The following is a 19061-nucleotide window of genomic DNA, read 5'->3' on the forward strand; positions in this document are numbered from 1 at the left end:
GGAAGAGAACCCGTCTCAGACCTCGGGAGACCCACGTTTCCTGCGGCTGATGTCCCCCTCCTCCCCGAACCCCACTGACACAGTTGGATTTTTACTTCTCTTTACACTCCTCGGACTTGGTCCACAGACAGCGCCCATCAGAAATAAGGACCACTGTGGGTGTGCAGGATTACGTGCCATCGAGCCCGACTAGGGCTGGACATCTGGGCGCTTGGGGGTAAGAGGCTGGTGGAGATCGGCCCAGAGTCAGGTGCATTTAGACCCAACGCGAATATGAGAAACTGCACAAAGAACTCTTGCCCGTCAAGCACCCTGAATGCACCTTGCTCGGTCTGGCTACACCTGGGTTACACTGTGGGATAGTGTGGTGTCTGCCTGCTAAGGGGGGGCCTGGCTCTGCTAGAGCAGTGGTTCTCAACACGGGGACACTGGCAATGTCTGCACATGATTTGGTTGTCAGAACGGTGTGGTGGAGGCCTCTTGGCATCCAGTGGGTAGGGGTCAGGGATGCTGCTAAACATCCTACAGGACAGCCCCCATGGCAATGGATGATCGAGTCCCCAGTGTCAACAGTGCCGAGGCTAAGAAACCCTGTGTTGGCTCAAGGGTTCTGGAGCCAACTCTGAGATTCTTCTTAAGGAGCAAGGTCACAGCTGGCCACCTGTCCCTTTAGCACGACTTACCCGGAATTCCTCTTTAATCTGGCTTGAATTTGTCTGTGGATCCAGCTTGTTCATGTCATAATAGAGAGACCTGACTTGGGAAGCAGGGACCGAGGTGTCCCCACAAAGACAGGCTTCCAGGATGGCATCGTGGATGAACACGTACTGCTCCTGGTGAAGCAGAGGCGACTCGTTAGTAGTAGAGAAACCAAGGTAACCAGAAAGAACTAGAGAAGGAGGGAAGGCAGCCCCACACAGGCAGGAGAACATAACAATGGTCCACCCATCACGGACGACGCCCTCCCACCAGAGAGAAAGCAGGGGAGAGGACCTGACCACTAGGAGGGGCTTATTCCAGGACCAGTAATCCCGTTCCCTAACGGGATGGCGGGCACATTGGTGACTGGCCATGTGCGGCGTACAGTAGAGCGGGAGGAAGAGATAAACAGGGGCTCAATGCAGAAGCCGTAAACAGATCGATGAAAACCACTCAGACACTGATAAATCCCAGAACAAACACTGTCATGTGGAAGTGACTGGAGCTACACTGTCTCTGCAATTCTGATCCCATGAGTTTGGAACTCAGTATTTCAGATGAGGAAATAGCAGAATCTTACCTACATATAATGAAAAGAGGAATGTGCTAACCAAATTAATAGTGGTTAAAAGACCTTAAAAGAAGGTCCAGGGAAACTTGACATCACTATGAAAAATCAACAGTTCTGAGCACTTAGAGCTACTTACTTTGAAACAGTAATTAATGCGATGATTACGAAAGTCCTTATGTGTCCAGGGAAGAGCTCTCGTGTGTACATATAAGCCTGCAGTTTAAAAACCAACCCTCTAATTCTGAATTGGCCCTGGCTTTCCCTACAGTTAATTAGTAAAGTGTTAGCATATTTATTATTGCTCTCCAATTACATGAAATGCAAAAGAGGCCCATTACTTTTATTTTAATTTCTATAAATAACTTGAATTCTTAATTCTCGAAAACAGCCCAGTCCTATTAAACAACACCTCAGAAATGGATTGAGGAGAAAAAGGGGATGTGGTGACATCTGATCAACTGTTAAGTACATTGAAAATACATTATGATCATTATTATCTTTAAATCAAGAACTCTGTTCTAAAGAAAAAAGACCATGGAAGCAGCATTTACAGCTTCTGTTATTCTTCTCTGTTAGTTAAAAAATGAAATTAGGTTTCCCAGTGGCTTTTGTAAACTTTAATGCACAACCTAAATGTAAGGGAGTCTTACTCTACTTCATGAATCATTTTCCAGGTGGTGGGTGTAATGCCTACTTAAAAGGATCAAATAGTAGTAAAAATGTGAATTTCCTAGGAGCAGCATGGAATACCTTTTCTCAAGTACTTAAATTCCTGATACACCTTGAGTTCTAACTTACAGAAGTACTAGTCGGTATAGAGTACTTCCAGAAAATGGGTGAATTCCCATGATACCAGGCCACTGGACAGAATTTTTAAGGACAGTAGGAAGAGAATGAAATGCACAGAGATTACCCTTAAAGGCCACTTGGCAAATGCCTGGCTATTCTCAGGAGTGGTCTCGCTCTGGTTACCAGCTAGTTTAAAAGACACAGTAAAAAGAAATGGTATTGAATCCCCGAATGCTTAAGCATAGAGCCTCGACTGGACCCTGGACACAGAAGTAAGGGGAAAGTTAGGCTCAGGGAGCAGATTCTGTGACCTGGGAGACTCCTGGCCTTTTCTGTGTGTTCATGAAAGAAAAAGAAAAGGAAAGAAGGAGGGAGGGAGGGAAAGAAGGATGGCCAGGTGCTTCACTTTTTCCCCTGGGGGGCTCTGAAGATAGAACTGCTGACTCTTCTCTCCCCTTGCCCTGGGATGTGGGGTGCAGGGCGGGCACCGGGGTCAGAGCCTGAGGGCGGGCAGGCGGGCGGTCGGGAGCTGCTGTACCTCGGTCTGCACCATGTTCACCCTCCGAGACCGCAGCTCCCGGACGCAGTTGTAGATGTCCACCACCCCTTCCCTCTCGGCCATGTCCAGCATGATGTCGATGACAATGAAACAGCCGGTCCTCCCCGCACCAGCGCTGCGCAGAGAGAGGGCTTAGTCAGTGAAGGAGAAAGGACTCCTGCGCTCCTGCTTCCGCTTAGATTTATTTTTTTTTTTTTTGCGGTACGCAGGTGTCTCACTGTTGTGGCCTCTCCCGCCGCGGAGCGCAGGCTCCGGACGCGCAGGCTCAGCGGCCATGGCTCACGGGCCCAGCCGCTCCGCGGCATGTGGGATCTTCCCGGACCGGGACACGAACCCGTGTCCCCTGCATCGGCAGGCAGACTCTCAACCACTGCGCCACCAGGGAAGCCCCGCTTAGATTTTTATTGCGGTGAAACCCACATAACATGCAATGACCATCGTAAAGTGCACAACTCAGTGGCACCTGGCGCCTTCGCATCCACTGAGTTTCCAAACACTTCCATCACCCCAAGGAGACCTGCACCCACTGCTCCCTGTGCTTCCTTTTGGAGCCTCGGGCCCCCCTCACCTGCAGTGCACCACCAACGGGCCTGCGTTGGGTGGGCTCTTGGATTTCACCTGCCGGACGAATCCTAGCAGCCCGGTGGCGTGGTAGGGGACGCCGTGGTCCGGCCAGCCCGTGAAGTGAAACTGTCTGATCTCGCGTATTTCATGAACACCTCGCTGCCAGGGGTCGGTCAGCACAGCGCAGGAAGAGAACAAAGGAGAACAAACGGTGAGGGGCCAGGAGGGCGCCAAGGACCCCTAAGCAGTCAGGGAGCCCAGGGCTGGGAAAGTGAGCTGCTGGGAAGAGGGTCATTCTTAGGTGCAACACGCGCTTTGAAAGCCTCCTCACAGGGAGGAAGATGTTTGTGGGGGTGAAAGGGGAGGGGATGTTTGGGGAAAACGCTAATTAACAGGTGCAATGGCAGCAAACGGATGCGTCGCTGGGATTCCTTGAGCCTTCTTTCTAAACCTGTTAACAGTTTGTGTGTCACTTAGATCCTACGGTGTGAGGAGCGAGCCCACAGAGGATGCACAGAACGGGGACGGGAAGGAACTAAGGGGTATCTGTGCGCTCAAGACCAGCTGCTGAGATGCAGACCCCTGTTCAGCTCTTCCGTGTTCTGGTGCTGTTTGCACCAGGCACTCGGGCTGTGCACACGCTGAGGATGTGCAGAAAGGCCACCGGAAGAAGGACCACTTTCCAACCAGACAGGCCAGAGAACCACTTTTCACTGGCAACTCGAGTTTGTTAGGTTTCTCTCTTTAACTGGGGTAAACATTTAATCCATTCATCTGATCACCAACAATCAGATGCAAATGCAATGCTTCAGGCCTGACTCCAGGGGCTGTGGCTGCAGAGTTATGGAGATGGTGTCTCCTGTCTTCAGTGGTCAGCCTGTGGGAAACGGGCATGTCAAGGAATATAAACCATGGAAATCCAGAGGTATTTTTGCTGGAATTCTATGTTAGACCAGTAACCTGAAGAGAGAGGGTGGTCCGCCATAGAACCGAAGGGAAGGCACAAGGAAACAGACTTCAAGTGTTTTTAATTTTTAAAAAATTTACTCTTGTTTTGAGAATAACTAAGTTGATTTATATCCATCTTTTTTTTTTCTTTTTCCAACTATGAGCCTATGTATTAAGACTGTGTTTTAAAACAAGAGTCTACTTTGAAAACAACAATTACTTCCAGAATGAAGGCTGGAGGTAACCTGAGATCAGACTTGACTTTCCCCCTTCTCTCTTTCCAGCACTGTTTCCTGGACACCATTTCTCCATTGGCCCTGGGTTTGGTTTTATTATCTTAACAATAAACACCCAGGAACCTTGTCACTTTCACCAGTAGCCGCTGTTCATGCAGAGGTAGCCAGGAAGAAATTTGGAATTTTTTTTTTTTTTGCGGTACGCGGGCCTCTCACTGCTGTGGCCCCTCCCGTTGCGGAGCACAGGCTCCGGACGCGCAGGTTCAGAAGCCATGGCTCACGGGCCCAGCCGCTCCGCGGCATGTGGGATCTTCCCGGACCGGGGCACGAACCTGTGTCCCCTGCATCGGCAGGCGGACTCTCAACCACTGCGCCACCAGGGAAGCCCAGAAATTCGGAATTTTTATGTTTTATTTTAAAACAATGATAAGTTTTAAAGTTAAGACTTATTTGCCATCAGGGCATTCATTTGTCTTGGTTTAATAACCCACAAGTGCTGAAGCTTTATTTCTCTTTGAAAATCATGCTATTCTTTAGCGGAGTTGAAGCATTAAGGAATTAAGCTGTCAGGGATTCACAAAGGAAAATGAACACTGTCATCTGCTAAATATGCTCTGTGACCCCAGAGCAAGATTACTAGGTGGTTAGGAGCCACACTTTCTATCACTGAAACCATGGTAACATTTGGCTAAAGCCTCCATCAGAAGACAAATGGTGAGCCTCTAAACCCCTGAGAGCTCCCCTGGCTTTACACAGGACGACAGGGCAGGGCAGGGGTGGTCCCAGGAAGTGGGAAAGCCTATAATAAAGATTCATTCATTCCAAAGAGGACAAAAGTGCATTTACGTCTCCCATACACTGTTGTTTTTAATTTTAATTTTTTGAGCACTTCCCTTTCTAGCTTTGCTAGATTTCAGATCCAGCATCCCCAGAACCCGAACTCCATCCAACATGGGCTGGGCGCCTAACTGACCTAAGACTCCTTTTCTCAGCAGGGTAAATGTCAGTGTCTGGGATGCAGCAAACCTTTTCCCAAAATAAACCTCCACCCTCTAATGTGTTCACTACTGACAAGATGAGCAATGGAAATGGCTTCTGAGTCACCTCTCACTATTGTTCATGGACATGGCAGTTTCTTCTTTCACTGTTTTGTAATATATATATGGGGGGAAAATCACAGACGTGATCAGTGATCACAGTCCAAATATTTCCCAACTTGATATCAAGTATATTTTTTGTTCATTTTTCATTAACAAGATTTAATGCTAAATAAATGAGTATCATATTATACGTAATATAATAAGTATTGATGCTATATGTTGGGTTGGCCAAAAAGTTCGTTCGGGATTTCCCGTATCATCTTACAGGAAAAACCCGAACAACTTTTTGTCCAGCCCAGTAAAAGCGAGGTATTCACTTCCTTTTCCTTGTAATAGCTGGGAAGGAAGACCTCATGACAAACAGTAGTGCTTAGCCCAGAGCGGGCACTTGATAAATATGTGTGGATGGATGAATCCCTAGGCACATGCTCTGTCTTGCAGATTCAGGATCATATCCCTGCCTCTCTGAGCCCCAGGCACCTCCTAGGCAGAGAGAACTCGGTGTCCATCGCCAGCTTCCTTTCTGTCAGCTTTGGCAGGGGTACAGTCACCAGACAGCCTAGATCCATAGAAACTTTTCAGCTGTCTTCCTCCTGCCACGATGGGCACTTTGTTATTTAAAAGCTGTTCAGCTTTTGGAGTCACCAGCTACAGGGGAAAGGAAGGATGACCGTCCCATGCAAAACAGGAACTGACCAGTTTCGGGCTACAAACCTGCCTGCTTGTTTGCAGAACGGAGCCCAAACCCATTTTTCACCTTTAGGTCCCCTGATGCGAATACTCTCAAAATAGAATCAGAATTGGAGGACTCTCAAAGTATACACTTCACTTGCCTGTTTTTTTTTTTTTTTTTTTAAGTTTCCTTTCTAATGAGGAAGTTTAAAACCTACAAGAAGTGCTCCACAGACGTACTAATGATTTGTTTTCCTTAGAGATTCCAATTGCCCCGTTAGAAAATCCGGCAACATGTCATTTTGATTTCCCCAAACGCTTTAACAAGCTCCTCATCCTTTCCTTCCTCCCACTACCTCTTTGCTGCTTGTCTGAGGACTAAATAACTGGGCATTTCAGAAACATTTCTGTGCAGCTGGGGATGTAGCCGAGAACACTAAGAGGTTAAAAAAAAGAGCAAAAAGACAAACAAATCCTTCCTTTAGCCACAGAGATGCATTTTCAGCTTATTAGAGAGCTGACTATTGTTCAAAGAACTCTATGCTTAAGTGATGGCTTTTGGATGCTTTTTTTTTGTTTTAAAGAAGAAAATATTCTGGGTCTTTTATCACTATCTGTTTCAATGCAGTTATTCATGAGTGCTCTTGCCAAGAGCCATATAAAAATCCTCCATATGTTTTTTTTTTTTGCCCCCAATCCTGCCTAAGAAGGGAAAAACCCGACATCAAAGTGTGAGGTTCAGAACTTGAAGAACTGAGTCAGCCAGAACTCCACGTTGTTTGAAGTCTCTAAGCCTCCTGCCTGCTTATTAAAAAAAGACAGGCTGAGGGAAAAAAAAAAAGCTAAATAGTTTGAGAAACAGATTAAAATAAATGAAAGTCTCTTCAGCCTTGTGATTGTATGACAAATAGGGATTTGAAAACCAGGAGAGGTGGTTGAAAAAATCAGGGTAAATGAGCCAATAAGCAAATGCTGCAATTTCCTCATTTCCTAAAACCGGTCTCGTTAACCCAGAAAGTGCATTGAGATGCAGTGAGAAGTAGGGAGGAGGGCTGGGAGCCAACCGCCCTGGTCCACTTACAACTCGGGGCCTGCAAGGGCACCTGCCACTGGTAAATTCATGCCGGCATCACCACATCCAGTGTAAGGCTCAGCCGTGGACAGAAGCCGGGGGACCTCAGAGACAAAACTGTGGGTCCCCTTCTTTGAAGGCAAGGTGAGGACAGGAAAGCAGAGTGTTTGTTAGCCACGTCACCTCCACTACCCCCACAGCCTACCTGTGACACTTCTCTGGATGGACTGCAGTTTGCTTCGCTTCCGGCCCCTCCCTATGTCAGCAGAAAGAGGGGGAGTAAGGAGATTCCCCGTTACGCCCTGTGGAGAAGGCACAGAGCAGCAGCCCCATCCATGCATGTGGGGTGAGGCCGTGGGACAAAGCACAGCACTCAGAAGCCCACGCCCGCAGGGCCCGAGGGCTGAAACCAGCATGGGAGTGAATGGATGGAAGCGCTGGTTCATGCAAGAGCGTCCCGGGTCTCCTTATGTGTGTTTCCAGGTAGAAGCTTCCACCTGGAAAATCCATCAGTCCATATTAAACCATAGGCTGGAAAAGCCTCAAGGAGGTGGAGGGGATCCAGGAGGAGTTAGGACCTGTGTCTCCACACCGATACGAACTCAACACTGGGAAACCCACATGGACATACAGCATGAAGGACATTTATTGAACTGTCTCTGAACAAGGACAGAGAGATGAGCTGAACAATATCAATCAGGTTAAAAAGAAAAAGGAAGTAGACAGCCAGGTGTATCTTTCGGTTTAGTTGCAAAACACAGATTTTCATGAAATGGGAATGATTTGCTTCAAAGACGGAACTGAGCTATTACAGAATCACAGGGCAAGATGCAATCTTGAGAAATCACTGGATAGAGCCTACCTGCATTCAGGTGTGACCACGTATGAATTATCCCAGATAACTTAATGAGGCTGGTATCAACTGATGTCTGACCAAAGCTTTTCAAAGAAGTGTGAAAACTTACCTTTTCAACAGCAAATGTTCTTATCACATATTCTGCCAGTAGCTCTGTTTCTATTAGGGTGACTTTAATGTCTTTGTAGATCTCTGTGTCATCTGGCCAGTATTTGCAGCATTTGACCTTTAGAAAACACAAAGGAAATGAAGATTTAGGGTTTTTTTTTGGAGTTCTCCAAATGATGGGTCACAGTATAATTTATAGGATACAATTTGCACACAAAATCAGAAGTACAGCTTAACTTTATTTTTTTAGATCACCTATATATTTTTTTCTCTCCCCAGAATAAAACACAATTTGAGTTATGGGAGGAATAAAACCTAGGAAAATGGTCTAAAGTTAACAAATTGTATTTATACTACAAACATCTCAGTTACAGTAACCATTCATTTCCTGTCTATCTCTACTCAGGAATGGCCTGGAAAAATAAACTCTAAAAGTTAGCTTGCAGTATTTTAGCTCCTCTGAACTTTAAATTTCTTCTAGTTTCAGGAGCGGATTGAACATTTTTGAGGAGGACTGAGCAGGAAATCAGAGCCAAAAGTAAAGATTAGAGTTTTTGTTTTTTGTTTTTTTTCCTGAAGAAGGTAGTAGCTATGTGTTTTCCCCAAGTTAGAATTACAGATTCATTTTAGTATAAGTAAATTCAATATACAAAACCTGGTGAACTCCCTATGTTAATGACTCTAAGATTTCCTCAGTCACCCAGGCACAAAACCTGGCAATCCTTCTCCAAAACCCAACCAACTGCCAAGTCTAAGAAGCTTTTGAAATATCTCTCAAATATGTTTTCCAAATTTTTATTCCCTCCGCCACCATCTTCAGGCTCTGGTAACTTCCTGCATCCCCTCCATCCCAGTAACTGCAAAAACCCTTCCAAGTGCGATCCCAATGGCACTGACTTGCTCTGCTCAATAAACTTCCATTTCCAACCACTGCCCGTGAAATTAAATAGAAATTAACTTTGGCCTGGCAGGTAAAGACCTTTTTTGTATTTGGACACAACTAGCATCTTCATCCTTTTTTTTTTTCACTACTCTACTTTCTAGCCACATATATTTTATGTTCAGAGACAAGTGGTTTGCCTGATCCCCAAGCAGACCTCATGGTCCAGACTCCTACACATGCCATTCCTCTGTTCAGGATGTTCTCCTCCCACTCAGATATTTTATCTAGCTGAACATTTTATCCATTCTTCAAAGAATATCGCAAATGCCACACCCCTTCAAAGTCTTTTCTCCATGGATGCTCTCTGTTAGTGCTCTGATAAGATGTGCCTGTTTTGCTAGTATGACACCCTTCTTACACCGCGTTATACCTGCTTATTACCTGCCAGCATGCAAAGGGCTTTCAATTGCTTATTTCTGCACACCCGGCAAATCTGGCTTGTGTCCCATACACAGAAAATATGCAATAGGTACATGTAAAACTGAATTTCATGGAGACAAGCATAGGATCAGCGTAGGAAGGACAATCCCAGGTTGGGAAAATTTACAAAAAGAAATATGGACTGGGGTGGCCTCTCCCAGAACGCCAAACACCTTGGTACACCCATGTTCCTGGTGTGGTGCAGGCTGGTTGTTATCTTAGCTGGTTCCTCATGAAACTTTCTGGCAGCCAATTCAGTGCCGTTCTAGATAAGCCTTATTACCTTTACTTGGGAAGATGTAAGCCAGAAACATCAGGAGTTGGAGATACAGTGCAGCACAAGACAAAGATGGTCCCGGCCCTCATTAAATTTTTAGCTTCCTTAGGGAATCTTTTTCTCCCCCTCATGGGAACATTATCTGTGACTTTATAAAGGATAATCATTTACAAATATTTTGACTTATCCATATTTCAAAGATTTATATCATGGATACCTGTGCCAGATCTAAAATATTCCAGAATAACAGAGATCTATAATTTCTCCAGTTCTTTTCCTAGATGTAAAGTGAGTCTGAGCAGATCATGCATATTTGTAATGTCTAATTTGATAACAACCCTCATTTCACTCATAGAATGTCTAATTACTTTCACAATAGTAATTAACAAAGATGCTTATATGGCACGTACCAAAGTCTCCTCTATTTTAGGGGACTTGCTTTTACCTTTTTGTGACTTCAGTCACGCAAGCAGAGGGTTGTGGATAGATACAAAACTACGAATAGCGTATATACGTGCACTTTTACAATTAAACAATTCTCAGGAATTCCCTGGCGGTCCAGTGGTTAGGATTACGTGCTTCCACTGCAGGGGGCACGGGGTTCCATCCCTGGTTGGGGAACTAAGATCTCACATGCCACATGGCCAAAAAGAAAAAAAAAAAAAGAAAAATTAAACAATTCTCAATGGAATGAATACATAAGTCAAAAATCTGTGTATTTCTCCAAAAATTACAAAGTTAACCTACGTTAACTAGGTATACCTTGTCTAATAAAAGTGCCTTATTAGAATGTGATTGCTGTAGAACATAGTGTATAGTCACCTATTCTTCTCTTTTACAGTCTTTACCCTCCCCATCCCCAAAGTTTCAATAACTACGGGCGTGGAGGCTTCAATGCCTGCGAGTCAGGGAAACCAAAAACCTCTGCAATGTACCAAAGGCTTAGAGCTTCTCTTGGGGACTGTTCTTCCAGTTCCCTTGGGCCAGCTTGGTTCCCAGGGATCTTGACCCTGCCGGGCCCTCCGGCCGGCTCTGCCATCCCCCAACCTCCCGGGTGCAGCTGGGCGCCCCCTGGCGGTGGTGGCAGAAAGGGCCCTCCAGGTGCAGGGGTCGCCAGGGGGTGGCCACATCTAGCTCGCCAGGCTGGCTGCACGTTACTGTGAATTTCGGGGCACCTTGATGTCTCTGTAGCAGTGGTTCTCAAACTTCAGCAGGCATCAGACGATCCTGGAGGCCTGTGACAAGTGCTGGGCCCCACCCTAGAGTTTCTGATCAGTAGGTCTGGATATGTGTGGTTCCAGAATTTGCATTTAAGACAAGCTCCCAGGTGATGCTGCTGGTCTGCGGACCACACTTTGAGAAGCAAGGATGTAGACGACAGCCTGACTACAGAGGCTGGCTCTCTCCTTAAGGCTGCGGTGAGCCTGGGTGAGTCACTCAGGTTTGCTTAATCTCAGGTTCTTCATCTGCGGGGGGTGGTTTTTATTCTATCTCAGAGGGCTCTAAGGTTAAGTCAGGGGTTTCCAAATTTGCACATTAGAATCATTTGGGGGGGGTTATTAAATTCCAAAGCCTCGGCCATACTCCAGGCCAATTAAATCATCATTTTTAATGCAAATCAAAACCACAATGAAGTATCACCTCACACCAGTCACAATGGCCACCATCAAAAAATCTACAAACACCCTGGAGAGGGTGTGGAGAAAAGGGAACCCTCCTACACTGTTGGTGGGAATGTAAACTGGTACAGCCACATGGAGAACAGTACAGAGGTTCCTTAAAAGACTAGAGTTGCCATATGATCCAGCAATCCCACTCCTGGGCATAGATCCAGAGAAAAACATAATTTGAAAAGATACATGCACCCCAATGTTCACTGCAGCACTATCAATAGCCAAGACAAGAAAGCAACCTAAATGTCCATCGACAGACGAATGGATAAAGAAGATGTGGTACTTATATACAATGGAATATTACTCAGCCATAAAAAGAACAAAATAACACCATTTGCAGTGACATGGATGGACCTAGAGATTGTCATACTGAGTGAAGTCAGACAGAGAAGGACAAATATCATATGATATCACTTATATGTGGAATCTAAAAATGGTACAAATGAACTTATTTACAGAACAGAAATAGAGTCACAGATATAGAAAACAAACTTATGGTTACCGGGGGTAAAGCGGGGAGGGATAAATTGGGAGATTGGGATTGACATATACACACTACTATATATAAATAGATAACTAATAAGGACCTACTGTATAGCACAGGAAACACTACTCGATACTCTGTAATGGCTTATATGGGAAAAGAATCTAAAAGAGTGGATATATGTATATGTATAACTGATTCACTTTGCTGTATACCTGAAACTAACACAACATTGTAAATCAATTATACTCCAATAAAAATTAATTTAAAAAATCATAATTTCCGGGACAGAGGCATCCGTAATTTCTTATAGCCCCCAGGCGACTCCAAAGTGCAGATGTGTTTGGGACCCACTGGACTGAGTGATAACACCTTCCCTAGAGCAGGTTCATTGTGAGTATCCCCCCCAACCAATGGAAATTCTTAATTTTATTATGATGATAGTTTTGTGGTGATCTGGACTGGAGGTGACCACAGGCGGTCAGAGGGCACAGATCCCCCTAAATGCCTGAAGAGATGAAGCTGGGTTTCCTGGCGGAGGGAGAGGGGAGAGCAGAGTGTTGAGTGCTGTGCCAGCTCTCTGCTGGGGAAACATAGGCAGAAGCCAAGGAAACTCCGGTGTGTTCTCTGCCCCTCTTTCCTGCACACCTATTTGGGGCACTCGTGGGCAAGTCCACTCTCTCACCAGGGAGGTTTGATTAACGCCCAACAGAAACTAGGAAACGGTGTCCTGACTTGCAGAGGAGAATCACATCCAGTAGAGCCGTGAGGAGCCACAGAGACAGTTTCCAAACAGTTTCCTTTTCCAGATCATCACGAATGCCAGACATAGACTTTCACGCTTGGATTTTGCTTTGGAATCACTGGGTTCTTGCAACTGTGGCCTCACCAGTGGCTGGCCTGAGAGGAGAGCCAGCAGGGGCCAGGGCCGGTCTCCTTCCCCTTCATTCTCACCCTGGCTTGTGTCTTGAAAGGAGGAAACGGAAGGCCGGCCCAGGGACCAAGAGTGACTCACTCCAGGGGATGAGCTGGATGGTGGTGGGAGGAGAAGCTGTGGACCGGCCCCAAGCACAGGGGTCTTTGGAGGAGGGAGCTCAGGGTCAATTACGCTTCCTTCAGTCTCGCCAGGCCCAGCTTCAGGAACAGATACCGAATAGGAAGGCTTGAAATGACTTTAGCTGCCTGGCCTCTTGGGGTGAGTGAGGGTATGATGGGGAGAGGGGCAGGAAGAACAGGAGCACACGCTGAAAGCATCCTTCTTCTGTACACCTGACCACAGACGGCTAGGTTTCCGTGGATGCTCCCGTATCACCAACTCTCTGGTTGGCAGGAGGGCGGCTGGGGTAGAACGTGAAGGTCTGCTTCTGTGCTCTGTGCCTGGGCCCAAGGACTCACTTTGCTAAGAAGCCCATGATCACGCAGGGTTAAGCAATTAAATGTCAGCCCTTCAACTGCGGGACCACTACACCATCTAATAGACACAACCGACAAGGAGGTGGAAGGCAGGAAAAAGCCAAAGGCACTGGAACAAGTTGTGGTTTGTCACGGGGTTTTCAGCAGGCTCTTTCTTTTTCTGAAAGGAGACATCCGAAGAGACAGTGACCACAGTTCTATTAATAGCTGAGTGCGGCTTTGCTGGAGCCGCTGGTTGGCAAGAGCAAAAACACTGCTGAGAAGCACCGTGACCATAAAGGGCCCCAGCCAAGAGCAGCTGCTAACGAGGCTTCCAAGAGAACAGATCTATTGCATACGTTGTTTTTTTTTTTTTTTTTTTAACAGAACTCTCACAGCAATGAACACATTCACTCATTTAAATACCCTGAAAATGCGGATTGCTTTGGTCCCAGTGTGATGAAGTAAGACGGATGTGCGCTGGCTTTTATCTTGTTAACTTGTGGTGTTACAGCCAGTGACGTGTATCCTCTGAGCCTCAGTGTTCTCGTGCATAATATGGGATAATGGCACTGATTTTTTTTTAAGGGAGATTTTGAAGAGTAAGTGACGCAATCTATATAAAAGTTCTGCATAAGTACCTGGCTTATTGTAGGTTCCTAGCTCCTCCCTTCCAAACCTGTTTCATCTGGGCCCTGGGGCCTCCTTTGGGCAATTCCTTGAAGGCTGTTTCAAAACTGGCACGAAATCAGGAACTGCTGGAGGTCTGGATAGTGTGAATTTGGAGGAACCACTTCATGGCACCAGCAAATCCCTCTTTCTCACCTTCAGGCTCCTGCCTAAAGTTCCCCCCACAGGGCTTCTGGTTTTCTATCTGGTCTTCCAATAGCATCTATTAATTAATGGACACATAATACTTATAATATGCACAAGGTCACATCCATATCTGTAACTTTTTTTTTTTTTTTTTTTTTTTTGCGGTACGCGGGCCTCTCACTGCTGTGGCCTCTCCCGTTGCAGAGCACAGGCTCCGGACGCGCAGGCTCAGCAGCCATGGCTCACGGGCCCAGCCGCTCTGCGGCATGTGGGATCCTCCCGGACCGGGGCACAAACCCGTGTCCCCTGCATCGGCAGGCGGACTCTCAACCACTGTGCCACCAGGGAAGCCCCGTAACATTTGTTTTTATCTGCTGTAAAGAAACATGTGGCCTGAAGCCTCCTGTGGAATTCTAAGTGTCATCTTGCAGAACCCCCGAGAAATGTCTTGCTGCTTTTCTCTCTGACCGCACATGGATGACAAGGGTCCTACCCAGCTAGGTCACAGAGCATCAGACCTTTGAAGAAACACGTTTACCCAGGCTCCTTGTTCCCCACCTTATTCAATAGACTGGCCTTGACTTTTAGCCATTCCCCAAATTTAAGTCGTCCTGCTAATAGAGGGAGATTTGCCACCATTGAGGACAATGAAAATGTGTCACGCAGTCTAAAGATGATTCTGAAAGAAGACATTTAGAAATCTTTTGAGCAATGAAAACATTATGACAACATATATATTATATATACATATTATATATACACATTATAATATTATATACAATATACATATATGTGTATATATATCATATATTATATATAACATATATAATATACACATACACGTGTATACATAATACATACATACACACCTATATATTATATATACATACATATATATATATATATATACATCTCCTGAGGTCCATCAGAGGGGACATTTCTTAGAGAGATATCTGACGTATCTTTGAAAAGAAGATTCCATATTTTCTCTCAATGGCAGTCTCCCCATGTATCAGGGTAACAATTTAGATCAGCAGGACTGCAGTTCTCTAAAGTTTTTCATCTGTTGTCTCTGTGTGGGTCACAGAGCCATCCAGGCTAGACCATATGGGGGCCACCATCATTCCAGTCCTAGAATGATCTGACTACTTGCCCCTCACACTAATTCTGTGGGGCACGAACTATCCCTATTTATATCCATCATCTGAAGTGGAGAGGCTGAGGCAGACTGGGGAGCTTTGAGGGCTCCCCACCACGGCTGCAGTGTTGTGATGCCTCTGTCTGCGCTCAGGGCAGCGGCGTCCAGGCTGTCCTCCTGTCCAGACAGCCCCGAAGGCCATGATGAGCAGAGACTAGGCCCGACATGGCTGGGACACTGAGGAGAGAGGAATGAGTCTAACGCTGGTGAAGAGGCTGGTGTGGAAATAACCGACCTGACCCAGGGCAGAAGGAGGCAGCTTAGTGGTCACAGCACATCCCCCAGAGCCACGCTGTCTGGGTTCAAAGCGTGGACCCACTGATGAGCTGTGTGGCCTCAGGCACGTCACTTAACCTCTCAGTGCCTCCATTTTTCAGTTGTAAGGTGGGGATAATAATAACGGTTTTAGAAAGACTAACTTCTTGCTTGTAAAGCTCTTAGATCATGCTTGGCATCAGTAAAATTAGCAAAACAAAAACTGCTATTAGAAGGTAGAAAGAAGAACGTTAAATCTAAAGGAAGAGACCCAAAGCTTCACAAGGGAGACCATGTGACAGATGAGACCAGAAAGATGAAGTGCAGGTTCCCTGGGTGGTGGAAGGGGGAGGGCACTGTGGATTGACGAAGTTGGCAGGGGGCATCTCTGGGGAGCCTGAGTAGTCCCGAGTCCCTGATGGGGGGACGGGGCGCGGGGGCTGGAGGGGTGGGATTCTCCCGACCTCGGTAGGAGACAGTTCCCTGTTGCATGATTTCCAGCTGCTTCTGACACTATTCTGCTGGACCTTCCTGGTGCTGTGTTTTAAAATAAGAGGAACAGTCTTGGGGTAGAAAGTGTGTGTTCAAAAAGTGGGGGAGCACGCAGGACATGGATTTCTCTACGACTCACATTTGTAAAGGGCACTCGTTCCTTTTTGTGAGTGTACACAACCCCTGGAACCACGTGTGGCTCTGTGCAGCCGAGCCAGCTGCTCTGCCAGCTGGGCTGCTAGGTGCCGCGTACACACTGGATGCTGGGACGCGTGTGTGAGTGTATGCGTGTGGGCTGGGAGCAGTCAATCACCTGGGTATGTGTGTCAGGCACCTTTGTTACCAGCTGCTGAGCAGACGCTGCACACCATGACAGATACACCTGTGGCTCCTTAGAGCAGGTGAGCTCAGTGACTGTGCCTTCCACATCCCCCAGGTTTCCAGGATGTGACCTCTCTGGCTTAGTTAGTTACAGACCTGGAAATGTTCTTTAAACACCACACACACAGACACACACACAGGCGGACATTCTTCTGGGTAGGGGGGTAACATTTTACTTTTAAGGACCACTGATAAAGAAGGTTCTCTTAAAAACTCGCATTTAGTGATGGTGCAGCATGGTGTGACAGGAGAGCCCAGGTGGGCACGCAGGAGGGCTCGAGGCTGATTCTAGCTGTGTGACCTTGTGCAGGTCACAGACCCTTTTTAGTCCTCAGCATCCTATGTGCAAAAAAAGAGGACAGTAGACCACATGGCTTTTGAAATTATTCCGGGTCTGGGAAGTCGATTTCATGACTCTAGAATGAGGTTCTTTGGAAGCCATATAGCTTAGTGCTCAGGAGGGAGGTTCTGCAGCTCCAGTCACAGGCTGGCAATTACTAGCTGCATGACCTTGGAGTAGTTTCTTAACCTCTGGAAGCTTCAGTGTATTATCTGGGAAGTGGAGATAACAATAGCGCTCACATCACAGAGTCACTGGGAGGTCTGAAGACCCGGCGCATCAGAGAATGTCCACTGGCTGCCATTTTTGCTTCATATCAGCATCTCTATTACTAAGAAAGGAACAGCTCACGGTGTAAAGCACCAGGTGCTCTACTGATTAGAAGAGCTCACACTTGATGGTCTCTACCAGGATGAGAGAGACAATGAACTTGAGTTTCAGAAACACGAATCTGGGCTAAATCCCTTGAGATAGTCTGAGGTGCACACTTGTCCCAGTTAATCTTTTGGGGGGAGGTAAATGGCTCCAGGGGTCAGGAGCAAGAAAGAGGAACTTAGAAAAGGCCCCGGCCTCCCTGGGTCTCAATATCCTCACCTGTTCTATGACCCTCTTCCCTAGGTTATCACAGGAACTGCTAAACACAGCAAAGACTTTGAAGAATACAGTGACATAAATAGATGACATGCTTAATTGTTGACTGAACCTCATATAAATAGTCCTGGGTTTGGGATGTATGTGATTCAACCAGTTGAATGGATTAAAACTCCTACAAATTCACTCTTGATATGGGATTCTCCACCCAACAACATCAGAAAAGAATCTATCTTTGGTGAGGTGATGACTGTACCATCCTTTTCTAGAACAAAGACTCCTCTGTCCGTCCAGGATTTTCAGTGATAAGGGTTCTGTTTCTATTTCAAAAGTAGACAGTCTGAAGCTAAAAGAGGTGAACCCAATGTCGGCTTTTGAAATATCTCTTTCCTCCCGTACTCTTCATATTTATTCCCTTCTGTGGGCTAATTCTCCACTATATGTCACGGTTCCCTTCAGCTCTTTCCTTTCAGACTCTACCTCTTTTTACTTCCCAGTGAGTAATCCAGTGAAATCCCCAGTAGTTAACTCATCTCCTGGCTATGAGGTCAGTCCACTTCTGTAATCCAGCAGCACCTCTGCAATTTTCAAATAATGTTACCCAAATGCATATTCCTTAATCCTGAGGTTTACAGGATGAGGAAGCAATGTAGTCCACACCTTCTTGTCAGGTGTGAAGGGGGTTCTTTGGCTGGATTTTCTATCAGAGAAGCGTCCAGAGCTGTCCCACGTTCCCATTGCTGGAAACCTGGTCCCAGAGAAATGGGGCAGTGGCTTAAGCCATAAACTGTTGTCCTGCTCTGGTCGTAAACATACGGCAGATACTTTGAGAAGTTCCGAGGCAGTGAATTCTGGTGTTTTGTTGGCCACTGAATTAAACCCTACTTTACTGAAATCCCTTAATTAGTGAAAGGAATGTAGACATACTGATGGCTTGTCACTCGGTTAATCTGAGAGCAGTTGTACACAGACTGTAACCCTGCTCGCTGCATTATTTTGCCTCTTTGGCCCTCTTCTCCTAAGAGGTCCCCAGCATTTACTCATCTATTTCCTTAGCCAGATAACCCCAAGCCTTCAGGAGAAGGCACAGCAAGGCCTCAGAAGATGAAGTCAGCAGACTTGGAAAGTTCAGAGAAGGAAAAAAATAATTCTGCATTCAAGATAGGACATCGGGCCTCCCTGGTGGCGCAGTGGTTGAGAGTCCGCCTGCCGATGCAGGGGACGCGGGTTCGTGCCCCGGTCTGGGAGGATCCCACATGCCGCGGAGCGGCTGGGCCCGTGAGCCATGGCCGCTGGGCCTGCGCGTCCGGAGCCTGTGCTCCGCAACGGGAGAGGCCACAGCAGTGAGAGGCCCACATACCGCAAAAAGAAAAAAAAAAGAAAAAAAAAAAAAAAAAAAAAAAAAAAAAAGATAGGACATCATTTATGGTTTTCAACAAGTTATTCAAGGATAGGATATACCCGCAGTGTGCAAAGAGGGGGGAAAGCTCAATTTTCTTTTTTCTTTTTTCTTTTTAGCCACGCTGCGCGGCTTGCGGTATCTAAGTTGCCCAACCAGGGACTGAATCCGGGTCCTGGCAATGAACGCGCCGAGTCCTAACCACTGGACCGCTAGGGAATTCCCA

General features: G+C 46.4%; 1 protein-coding gene across 3 annotated transcripts in view; it reads right to left on the reverse strand.

The window, feature by feature from the left end:
* Nucleotides 1-19061, reverse strand: part of PTPRM (protein tyrosine phosphatase receptor type M) — a 768668-nt gene that overhangs the window by 26437 nt on the left and 723170 nt on the right. For 2 of the 3 annotated variants that reach the window (XM_081252728.1, XM_081252730.1), the window contains 5 exons: nucleotides 8176-8292; nucleotides 7416-7466; nucleotides 3187-3341; nucleotides 2598-2733; nucleotides 684-833 (listed from right to left, as the gene is read on the reverse strand). In XM_081252728.1, the coding sequence (XP_081108854.1) occupies nucleotides 684-833; nucleotides 2598-2733; nucleotides 3187-3341; nucleotides 7416-7466; nucleotides 8176-8292 (609 nt within the window). The remainder of the gene's footprint in view (nucleotides 1-683; nucleotides 834-2597; nucleotides 2734-3186; nucleotides 3342-7415; nucleotides 7467-8175; nucleotides 8293-19061) is intronic. The other variant, XM_081252729.1, reaches the window with a different exon arrangement.

Source organism: Mesoplodon bidens (genome assembly GCF_964165515.1).
Source record: "Mesoplodon bidens genome assembly, chromosome: 13".
Taxonomy (NCBI): Eukaryota; Metazoa; Chordata; class Mammalia; order Artiodactyla; family Ziphiidae; genus Mesoplodon; species Mesoplodon bidens.